Source organism: Cydia strobilella, chromosome 7 (genome assembly GCF_947568885.1).
Source record: "Cydia strobilella chromosome 7, ilCydStro3.1, whole genome shotgun sequence".
NCBI classification, from domain to species: domain Eukaryota; kingdom Metazoa; phylum Arthropoda; class Insecta; order Lepidoptera; family Tortricidae; genus Cydia; species Cydia strobilella.
Window position 1 is genome coordinate 11,285,039 of NC_086047.1, and position 12,755 is coordinate 11,297,793.

Genomic DNA, 12,755 nt, shown 5'->3' on the forward strand with positions numbered 1-12,755 from the left:
ACCTTTATTGTAGATGGAGGAACTGGGTGATCCGTGGCATCTTCACTTGGCTGATGATCGGAGCCTTCTGCCTTCTCATCTATGGGGGACCTCTTGCATTGATGATTACAGTAAGTACATTCTAACATATCTCTCTGTCTTGCTTAATATCTCTTTACTTGGTTGCTTATTTTCCGGTCAGCTTGGCTATCTTCTCTCAAGAATTAGGATATTGACTGTACACTGTACTGTCAATATCCTCTATTGTATACTGTAGACCAATCTGTCCAATGCACAATTGCACATATTAAAGTATATTATGTATGTGAGTTGAAAAAAATACAAATACAAATTTTGTATATTTTGTTAAAAATGTACTACCTATTCCTAATTAAATTTGAGAATAAATTAGACAAGCACAAAACTGCAATAATAATTTGGGTTTTTACACTAAAAGCCATTACCTATTAATAGCACAATCGGAATAGGACAAGCTGCGAAATCTCTTGGACAGTGATAAAATTTGGTATGTATGTTAATTAAAGGTCCCTTTTTCGTGCCCACACCATTTGATATTTGGGGACCTCAAGCAACCGCAGCCATTTTGGAAAATGTGTGCCTTCCTGGAAAAATTCGCTTTTTACTCTGAATTTATGCACGTGTGTACATGAAAAAGGGACCTGTAATACATACTTATACATATACCAAATTTCATCACTGTCCAAGAGATTTCGCAGTTTGTCCTATTCCGATTGTGCTATACCTAACTGATGTATTTGTTCTTACCATCGTAACAATGAACTAGATTGTTAAAATCGGCTGTAGAATCTATTTATAACTGGAGTGTTTACTGTTTGTTCATTCCAAAGAGTAGAGGTAGATATCACGCTTTTACGTCGTGAATCAGTGAACTAAGTTCCTAATAGATATCCAATATAACACGCTACTTAGCTGTAGGTAATTAAAGCTGTTGAAATTGGTTAATAGTTAGGAATTTTTTTCACCACACCAATGCGAGGAAAGTACTGACTGTAAAACATTATCCAAATGAACGTTATGAAATTTCTCATTTAAAATCACCACCATTCAACACTATCTATGTTTTAGATTTGTTTGCATGAGTAAACAAATCTACAGTACCGGCCAATAATATATCACCTCCATGTTTTTACGTTATAACTTTTTTTTTGTTTGTGGGTGACTTCCACTTCACTGCTTTAGGGAGTCTAGTAGTATTCCTTTGTACGGGCGATGAGAAAAAATGGTCTCATGTAATGGTTTTTACATAGAGGTTTTTTTAGTAATATGCTGAGTATCCTATTGTAATTCACAGTATTTCATTGCAATATTCATCATATATTTGTATAAAATGACTAGTAAAATATGCAATCTACAAAAAAACCTATATTGTTTACTCTATACAAGCTCATACAAAAACACTCAAAGGTGATATATTATTGGCCGGTACTGTAAATTAGCATCGCATTACTCTTCCACTCTTGTGGAAGATTAACAAACAATGTTTGAAGAATACCTCCAAAGAGAGCATTTAATAGCTGGTATACTAAAAAATACTAATCAACCGGAAATGCTCCGGCTCCTGTTTTTTTTTTTAAACGTAGCTGGATGCTTTAAAAGAACCACATAGTCTATCTATATGGGTCTATAACAAATCGTAACCCTATGATTCTTTACTTACCTTACCTTACTATTAACCTTTTCGACGCCGTGTCAAACAAAAAAGCTGTCATCCAGACGCCACGTCACCGAAGTGTCAAAATTGAAATTGAACTTTATGCAAATGCATGTAAGTCTATGTTGCTCTGTGGTCTATGACCGATTAATCGGTCTTTGGCGTTGAACCTACGGTGCGTATATATCAGTCATTGGCGTCCATAAGGTTAAAACTCTGCAATATTATCTACTGCTAAGAGCTCGGCTAGGCAAGACCGCAGGAATCGCAGGATCTCTAATGAAGTGAATGAATGAATAAAGTTTAAAAGAAAATCTTCAACTTTCACGAATTTAACATATTTTATTAATTATAATGTAGGTCATCAGTATCAATTTTTTTTGACCCAAGGGCTACGGATAGGCTTTCGCTTCTTTTTCGCGGACCGAGTATACGGAAAGAAGCTTTTTTGCTGTTCAAAAGAAGCCCCCTCGAACAAAATATCTATATAAGTATCAGGCACTAATATAATATTTTGTTCGAGGGGGCTTCTTTCACAGGTTTCTACAGGTGGAATTATGTGCTGTGATTTTAACTGTACTCTTTTCTCTCATATTGCGGTTTATCTATCTCGGTCACATCCATACTAATATTATAAATGCGAAAGTGTGTCTGTCTGTCTGTTACCTCTTCACGCTTAAACCATTGAACCGATTTAGTTGAAATTCGGTATAGAGATAGTTTGAGTCCCGGGGAAGGACATAGAGTAGTTTTTATCCCAGAATTCATCCTTTAAGGGGGTGAAAAGAGGGGGTTGACGTTGTATGGGGAATCGATAAAAAGTAGATTGGATAAAAAATAAGCTACCCAAATTAATAACTCCACGCAGACGAAGTCGCTGTGGCAAAAGCTAGTATAAAATAATCCTTTCCCTACCGCTTACTGTCACTATTCAGTTTTCTTCCCGTACACCGCATTTACCCACTAGTTTGTTGTTGATGGATGCTGGTCTTTCTTTATACTCATAAAGTAAATATTGCAGCGGCTGACGGATGCAAAATACGCCAAAATAATGTCGAACGAACGATATACGTAATATGGATATGATTACAATTGATTTAAAATAAGATAACATGATTGCAAAGAACCTATAGAATTTTATTGTAGTATATACTTTAGGTATATTAGATATTTTCAGTCCATTCCTTTTATAGTTCACTATACACTTATATAGGGAAAATGACCTCTCCACATCTGCAGATGTAAGAGCGTAAGAACTTCACCATTATTTGGAATTTACTGATATACATAAAATAACCTGAATATATGTTTATACATATACATAAACATTACTCGAAACTTAATAAAAGTCTTATCCATATAATGATTTCGTCACCAGATTGCATCCGTCAGCCGCCCATTAGTTAGTTATGATAATTTGACTTTGAAATTTATTTTTTGCTTTAATTTTTTTAACTGCCACGGATTGAGTTACCCCAAAGACTTTGGCCCGAACAAAACATTTAAAATTTACCTTATTTATTTATACTTTCCTGCATTTAATCTCGGAGTTAAATGACTGTAGGTTTTCTCTTCTATGTAATACGTCTTACACAGCTTGGGACTCATAGTCCAGCATATTTTTTTTTTGCATTAGTAAAAGGGTAAACAATCTTGACGAGTCTTTATGTCGAAAATCGCTTTAATATAAAGTAACTTACTTATGAAACCAAAATAATGTAAATGTCCTTCCTATATAATTGTTACATAATTAATTAATTATGTATTTGCTGTGTGACTTATTTTTCAAAATTGTTTTCCAATAGTTTTCTGCCAACAAACTGTTCCGCAGTGGCAGATAAGTGTTTTTATTACACTGTAATCCCGTTTTTTTGATTAAATAGAAAAAAGTCACAAGATTGTTTACCTACATTTTTTCTAATGCTAAAAAAACGAGGTAGGTATAAACAGTTTTATTTTAATTTATTATGACCTCTCTCAGGTGCTCTGCGTGCAAGTGAAATGTTTCGAGGAGATCATCAACATCGGCTACGCGGTGTACCGGGTGCACGGGCTGCCGTGGTTCCGTTCGCTCTCCTGGTACTTCCTGCTGACCTCCAATTACTTCTTCTATGGGGAGAACCTCATCGACTACTTTGGAGTTGTGATTAATAGGACGGTGAGTTTTTTTAAATATATTATAGCATATCGTCAATAGGGTAGGGTATACCAATAAAATCAGCTACTCTTTATGACACGTCAAAATGATTTGTTACTATAAAGTTGATAAAAGAAATCTGACTTGTGAATTCGTCCCCGTTTGAATATAAGTTTTTACTAAACTGTTAATCATAATTGAAATTAAAATAACACGTTGTCCACAAAACAATTTAATTTTTATAGGCAAGTAACCTGTTGATACTGAAACCTCTCTGCGTATAAGTACGAAACAGATTTGAGACACACGTTTGAGCTTTCTTTGAAGCATAAAATATAGAAAAAGATAATATCAAAAACATATCATTTAAAAGATAAAATGTTACATAAACTTACCGAAAATTAAAGAAGTATGTTAAAGTGTATAACTTGTTTGTAAAATTCGATTTCAATATTTAATTATATTTAAAGTAAGTTAGTACCTACGCGTAGGTGTGTGTTAAAAACCCTCATTTTGTCTCATGCAGTTTTTATTAGGAAAAATGCATAGTTCTAATGGTTTTATGTTATCACATGTCAAAGTTGACCTCTGTAATTCCGCCGTATTAGATCACGATTCCAACACAACACGATTATTAAACAAGTCTTTATTTATAGAATTAAAATCATGATCTAATTTCATGGAATCTTAGAAGAAATAAGTATTTGAAATTTAGCCGGGTTTTCCGGCCCTAGGGTTGTCACGTTTTAAACACTAATAAAAATTTACTTTTTAATCCGATTAAAATGTTTCGGGCATGCGGATATACGTAAGTGACGACTCTGAAGGAATATTTTAAATTGTAATATCTTGTGGATTCCACGGAATTATATCGTGATATAATTTCTGTAAATAAAGACATGTTTAGTGTGTTTAATCAATTCTTTTGTGTTGGAAACGGGATCTAATACGGCGGAATTACGGAGTAAAAAAAAAATATTACAGATCATAAAAACAATATACCTTCTAAACTGTTTACAGTATGGTAACGAAAATTTGCATAAAAGTTAAGCATATCATTAACAATTCTCGTGTATTAACAGAAATAAAATAGGCCGCTTAGTTTTATGACAATAGGGTAGTTGACAATTTTTTTAATGGTATCAGTTGATCAGGTTTGTTTTGAGGATCAAATGTCTGTATGGGATTGTCTTAAAGCAATACAAAAATCATAAACGATGGTCAAAGTCTGGCATCGCCACTTTACTGAGCAAACGCTCTAACCCAAATGCCACAAATGGTAACACATCGTGACGTCACTGTGTCACTTTGCTTAGAAGCCGTTCCGATGTATGGAAAACAAGGAAATTGCGATTTTGTCGTTGAAATGTTGCGTTTTTGTATATTGTCGCTCTACAATATTTTTTTTAAATGAAATGTAAAGAATCGAATGGTACCGTTATTTTTTTCCTATTTGAAAGTTAAAAAAACTTTTTTTTTTTCGAAACAGGTCTTGTATTTTTTTATTTTTCCCATATTTTTTTATTTCCAATTTATTGTGATAAATTGGTCATTTTCTATCTATATATAACTAGATTTAGTTATAAAATTCAAGATGTGTCAACTACCCTATTAATTATATTTCAATTCTCTTTACCTACACCCGGCTCAACTTTGACATCTGATAATATAAAAACTAGAAAGTTTTGGCAAGCCGGAGTTCTTGTCAGCTACTTAAAACGATTAGAACTATGCATTTTTCAAATAAAAACTGCATGAGACCCAATGAGGGTTTTTAACACGCTGCGCTACGTAAGTAGGTATTTGTTATTACTTTGATTTTGTTTGTCTGTTTCAGTGCACATAGTCCTTTTCATGTGCTGGTAAAATATATAGTTTACGGACGTTCGTTATTATTCCGCGTAACTTTGATTTACTAGAAAATTAACTTGATAACATTTTAAGATAAATATAAGACAATCCAACGCTGCGTGACTTTCACTGAAAATCATGAAATATGCGGTTTCAAATAAAGTAAGTATCATTGTGAAATGTAGGAATTAATATTTATCACATTAATTTTAAGTAAGTATGTATATCCAGGATATGTAAACTATAGCCCTACCAAATTAAACAACAATATTGAAATAGGTGAAAAAAGTGAGGTGCAAGTGCACGTGTAGGTCATTAATGTCACCGCTATTACGCCTCATAAAAACCTTCTTATTTATACATTTTTCAATGTTTTTGTGTGTTTTTGTTATTCTGACCATAACATGTTGCACCATTGCATACGATCAGTCTAATATAGACGGCGGTGGCATCAGTGTCGATTCGAAATGATCTCGAAGATACTTATTTGGTGTGTCTTATTTACTTCTGCTCCGGCGCGCGGGCAGCTTCTCGACCTATTGTTGCCACAGACTGTTAATTCAGTCAGGGTTTTGTCTGGCAACCGGACCCAAACAGTTGATTACGTCGCCGATGTCTTCGATGGAAAATTTGCTACAAACGTCCTTCACTTATTCAGTAGTATAACCAAAAGCGTAGCTAAAACCATCGGCTCTGACGAGGACGTTCTCGATCTTTTGGATAACAACATCCTAACATCATCGCGTATAAATTTCGTGAAAGACTTCGATACCGGCCGCCGCAACGAAGAATGCCGACTCAGCTGCGTTCAAATTATCACAAAATATGGACACCCAGTGGAGACTCACGAAACTGTCACTGAAGATGGATATATCCTCACTCTGATGAGAATACCTAGTGACGGCCCAGTAGTATTCCTGATGCATGGACTGTTCGGGAGTGCTGACGACTTTTTGCTGTCGGGACCCGATAATAGTATCGCGTATTTCCTGGCTAGAGAAGGCTACGATGTGTGGCTGGGTAACGCACGCGGCGCGAAATATTCTCGACGACACCAGTACCTAAAGACGCCTTCAGCCAGATTCTGGGATATTTCCTGGCACGAGATTGGATACTACGACCTACCAGCGATGATAAATTACACTTTGAACAAAACGGGCCAACAGAAGTTAAGTTATATCGGATTTTCGCAAGGCAACACATGTTTCTGGGTGATGGCTTCCGAGCGCCCTAAGTACAATGAAAAAGTGTATCTTATGATCGCATTAGCACCAATAGGATTCTTATACAACGTAAAGTCTCCTTTTGTTCGAGTGTTGCACTTCATTCCGATTTTTTTAAACATTTTCTCCTCGAGTGAAGGCAGTAAGCTTTACATGCGACGGATGTGTGGCGGTGAGGGGCTAATGGAGTCTTTACTCTGCCGATATGTCGTAATGTTTGTTGCTGGATTCAACCTGGAGCATATGGACACAACGTCTCTGCCGGCAGTCTTCAGCCACTCGCCGACCAGTGCATCATTAAAACAATGTGTACATTACGCACAAAGTATCGTATCGGGGAAATTTAGGAGGTTCGATTACGGCGTTACTGAGAATATGCATCGATATGGATCTCGAGAGCCGCCTGATTACAAACTAACAAATATAAACGCGCCTGTCGCTTTGATTTATAGTGATGGTGACTGGCTTTCGGATGATCGCGACGTCGAGAAGCTTATGAGAAAATTGCCAAGAGTAGTCAAAGCCTACAAAATTGAACGCGAAAACTTTACCCATCTTGATTACGTGTACGCAAAAAATCCAAAACATTTAATTCATAAGCAAATAATGAAATTGTTATCTCGATATTAATAACGGTAAAAATCTTAAAATGAGTCGCCTTAATAGAAGGGCGGGAGTGGTGTGGGGGATGGGGGGACCCCCCCCCCCCCCTCCAACTTTCCCCCCGCGGAGTTGCTTGTTTTCTGAATTATTCATGTTTATAATTTAAGGTTATAACAGTGCCAAAGATTGTAATGCAGAGGGTGGGAGAATGAGGTGGACTCCGTGGTGGCTCCGGCGCTGCGGGAAGCGCAGCCCCGCCGCCCTGGCGTAAGAAAGTGCGGCACCAACGCTCGCTTCCGTCCTTTTTTATACACTCTAGGGGTAGGGACCACAAAGACCACGTGGGGTCGGGGTTGACAAATTCGGTTCCAAATTTGAACTTTAGAACAGAAAATATGCTCGGCTCAGGATAGTGGAGTGCTTCGATTCGATTTTTGGTATGTATGGTGTACAAAAGTAGCCACAAAATATTCAATGCAATCAAAAAAAATAAGGCCGCCGTGCATTTTGTTTCACGTAATATTCAATAAAATAAAAATAAAATAAACTTATTTTCGGCGGCTAAAATTGCTTTAAATCATTTAAAAACAACCCAAAAAAGCCCCCCACAGCGTCAGTTATCCTTAAACAAGGCGACTTATTTTAAGATCCAACCCTTAATCTGTCGTCATGTTAAATATTAAGTTTCTATTAATATTATCTTGTAATACAAAATATAAATAATGCAGCAAACTAATACACATGTTAATTATAAAGGATTGGTACGTGTTGAAAATAAAATGTAAGGACGGTGAATCCTGACCAACCGTGATACAGTTCACACTAGTACGGGGGTCAGATGACACTTACTTGCTTGTTGGTTTTGTACCATATATAAGTAAAAAAAACAATGTAAGTAGTTTAGCACCTTTATTTACACAATAAAATATCTTTATCTTTAATAACTTTTAACACGTCAGATGCAAATGTGAAAGAAAATAAATAGTAACAGTTAATTATTATTTTACTTTTTCTTTGTTAGTCCCATTATATTAACTGTTTTAATGCAAACTTCATGTTATTCATGTATCGATTACAATTGAAGAAATTCGTGTTCGAACTTGACTGAATGAAATATTTGAACGTTTTATGTGTCACCGAATCTCTTAATTATTCTCAATATGATGAAATTTCAATAAAAGTGTGTGCCATTCCTTGTTTTTTTTTATTCCTATGAAAAGTGGATGTACCTATGTAATGACAACATATTAAAGTGATAATATTTACTAAAACTAATTACTTTGATTTACATACAAGATATATATAAGATATATGGTACAGTCAGTGTGGTAGAGAAGATAAGATATATGGTACAGTCGAGTGTAAATATATGGGTGCACTCATCATACTCAAAAATATGTCCCATAGCTCTAATGTCAGCGAATTAAGACCTATGGGACATATTTTTGAGTAAGTTGTATGCATCCATATTTTTACACTTGACTGTACTACGTAATCGAAATTAATAACTAGCTTAAATCTAAAATAGGCCCTTGAGGCATTGTACTAAGGATGCTGGCGGCATTTCCTCGCTGTATCGCAATGCTGATACGTTGTGCGAGGAAGCCGCAAGCTCTTCGGTCACCAGTTACCAGTCAACCTGACGATTCGCGATTTCTGCAAACAAATAAAACTTACATTCATACTAAATAAAATTATGCTTCAAAATAATCTGTGATAGAAAATACTTTTATGATTCTAAAACAGGCCTAACGTCGCTATGTGATTTGTAGTAGGTATTTATATTGTACCAAATTACATTTTGGCATTGTCCATTACGTATAAAGTATAAACTAAAATACGTTAGCTACCCGAGGGACAACGCTCGGTTGTTTAAAAGCAATTTACTACATTGGATAGATGTAGTTGACATGTTGTGCGTTTTCTATTAGCGACGATAATTTGGTAAGTCTTGTATACATAATTAGGTCCTAAATTGTATGCCCACTTTTCAGGATTTTCGTAAGGTTATCTTATAGATAGGTTTTAGGTTAAGTTTGTTTTATGGCAATCCTGAAAAGTTACGCGTTTCTGAGAAAAATCAAATTATGACTAACGAAAATGCGGACAAACAATACATTATGACTTAAAACTTTATGGGAAACAATAGAGACCCTAAAATACACAATATACACATGTGTTGTCCAGTAACTTACATTCAAACATACAAACTTATCAATTTCATTTATTAGTAGGACATGTGTACAACTCAGCATGATACACGCCAAGTTCCAACCATGTATTGTAGAATCTACTGATATTGCTTCTGATGACGTCATAGGTTGCCTTTTTCTTACTAACCTCATAGCAACACATCCTTTGACATTCAATAGAGTAGGTAGCCTATCTCAATCTAGGAATTTTGTTTTTCGAATTTATACATTTACTACTACAGAATATCGCAATATCCGTTTGTCCACAGGACTATCTCCACTTCCTGGTGACGTACCACCGCTTCATCTCGTTCAGCCTGTACTGCGTGGGCTTCGTGTGGTTCGTGCTGTCGCTCGTGAAGCGCTACTACATGCGGCAGTTCAGCCTGTTCGCGTGGACCCACGTGGCGCTGCTCATCGTGGTCACGCAGAGCTACCTCATCATACAGAACATATTTGAAGGTGAGATGAATCCTAGTGACGTACCGCCGCCTCATCTCGTTCAGCCTGTACTGCGTGGGCTTCGTGTGGTTCGTGCTGTCGCTCGTGAAGCGCTACTACATGCGGCAGTTCAGCCTGTTCGCGTGGACCCACGTGGCGCTGCTTATCGTGGTCACGCAGAGCTACCTCATCATACAGAACATATTTGAAGGTGAGATGAATCCTAGTGACGTACCGCCGCCTCATCTCGTTCAGCCTGTACTGCGTGGGCTTCGTGTGGTTCGTGCTGTTGGTCGTGAAGCGCTACTACATGCGGCAGTTCAGCCTGTTCGCGTGGACCCACGTGGCGCTGCTTATCGTGGTCACGCAGAGCTACCTCATCATACAGAACATATTTGAAGGTGAGATGAATCCTAGTGACGTACCGCCGCCTCATCTCGTTCAGCCTGTACTGCGTGGGCTTCGTGTGGTTCGTGCTGTTGGTCGTGAAGCGCTACTACATGCGGCAGTTCAGCCTGTTCGCGTGGACCCACGTGGCGCTGCTCATCGTGGTCACGCAGAGCTACCTCATCATACAGAACATATTTGAAGGTGAGATGAATCCTAGTGACGTACCGCCGCCTCATCTCGTTCAGCCTGTACTGCGTGGGCTTCGTGTGGTTCGTGCTGTCGCTCGAGAAGCGCTACTACATGCGGCAGTTCAGCCTGTTTGTGTGGACCCACGTGGCGCTGCTTATCGTGGTCACGCAGAGCTACCTCATCATACAGAACATATTTGAAGGTGAGATGAATCCTAGTGACGTACCGCCGCCTCATCTCGTTCAGCCTGTACTGCGTGGGCTTCGTGTGGTTCGTGCTGTTGGTCGTGAAGCGCTACTACATGCGGCAGTTCAGCCTGTTCGCGTGGACCCACGTGGCGCTGCTCATCGTGGTCACGCAGAGCTACCTCATCATACAGAACATATTTGAAGGTGAGATGAATCCTAGTGACGTACCGCCGCCTCATCTCGTTCAGCCTGTACTGCGTGGGCTTCGTGTGGTTCGTGCTGTCGCTCGAGAAGCGCTACTACATGCGGCAGTTCAGCCTGTTCGTGTGGACTCACGTGGCGCTGCTTATCGTGGTCACGCAGAGCTACCTCATCATACAGAACATATTTGAAGGTGAGATGAATCCTAGTGACGTACCGCCGCCTCATCTCGTTCAGCCTGTACTGCGTGGGCTTCGTGTGGTTCGTGCTGTTGGTCGTGAAGCGCTACTACATGCGGCAGTTCAGCCTGTTCGCGTGGACCCACGTGGCGCTGCTCATCGTGGTCACGCAGAGCTACCTCATCATACAGAACATATTTGAAGGTGAGATGAATCCTAGTGACGTACCGCCGCCTCATCTCGTTCAGCCTGTACTGCGTGGGCTTCGTGTGGTTCGTGCTGTTGGTCGTGAAGCGCTACTACATGCGGCAGTTCAGCCTGTTCGCGTGGACCCACGTGGCGCTGCTCATCGTGGTCACGCAGAGCTACCTCATCATACAGAACATATTTGAAGGTGAGATGAATCCTAGTGACGTACCGCCGCCTCATCTCGTTCAGCCTGTACTGCGTGGGCTTCGTGTGGTTCGTGCTGTCGCTCGAGAAGCGCTACTACATGCGGCAGTTCAGCCTGTTCGTGTGGACCCACGTGGCGCTGCTTATCGTGGTCACGCAGAGCTACCTCATCATACAGAACATATTTGAAGGTGAGATGAATCCTAGTGACGTACCGCCGCCTCATCTCGTTCAGCCTGTACTGCGTGGGCTTCGTGTGGTTCGTGCTGTTGGTCGTGAAGCGCTACTACATGCGGCAGTTCAGCCTGTTCGCGTGGACCCACGTGGCGCTGCTCATCGTGGTCACGCAGAGCTACCTCATCATACAGAACATATTTGAAGGTGAGATGAATCCTAGTGACGTACCGCCGCCTCATCTCGTTCAGCCTGTACTGCGTGGGCTTCGTGTGGTTCGTGCTGTCGCTCGAGAAGCGCTACTACATGCGGCAGTTCAGCCTGTTCGTGTGGACCCACGTGGCGCTGCTTATCGTGGTCACGCAGAGCTACCTCATCATACAGAACATATTTGAAGGTGAGATGAATCCTAGTGACGTACCGCCGCCTCATCTCGTTCAGCCTGTACTGCGTGGGCTTCGTGTGGTTCGTGCTGTTGGTCGTGAAGCGCTACTACATGCGGCAGTTCAGCCTGTTCGCGTGGACCCACGTGGCGCTGCTCATCGTGGTCACGCAGAGCTACCTCATCATACAGAACATATTTGAAGGTGAGATGAATCCTAGTGACGTACCGCCGCCTCATCTCGTTCAGCCTGTACTGCGTGGGCTTCGTGTGGTTCGTGCTGTCGCTCGAGAAGCGCTACTACATGCGGCAGTTCAGCCTGTTCGTGTGGACCCACGTGGCGCTGCTTATCGTGGTCACACAGAGCTACCTCATCATACAGAACATATTTGAAGGTGAGATGAATCCTAGTGACGTACCGCCGCCTCATCTCGTTCAGCCTGTACTGCGTGGGCTTCGTGTGGTTCGTGCTGTTGGTCGTGAAGCGCTACTACATGCGGCAGTTCAGCCTGTTCGCGTGGACCCACGTGGCGCTGCTCA

General features: G+C 39.9%; 1 protein-coding gene across 1 annotated transcript in view; it reads left to right on the top strand.

Moving 5' to 3' along the window:
- Positions 1-12,755, top strand: part of LOC134743158 (phosphatidate cytidylyltransferase, photoreceptor-specific) — a 31,651-nt gene that overhangs the window by 1,452 nt on the left and 17,444 nt on the right. The window contains exons 3-5 of the mRNA XM_063676502.1: positions 14-110; positions 3,654-3,830; positions 9,948-10,140. Coding sequence (XP_063532572.1) covers positions 14-110; positions 3,654-3,830; positions 9,948-10,140 — 467 coding nt within the window. The remainder of the gene's footprint in view (positions 1-13; positions 111-3,653; positions 3,831-9,947; positions 10,141-12,755) is intronic.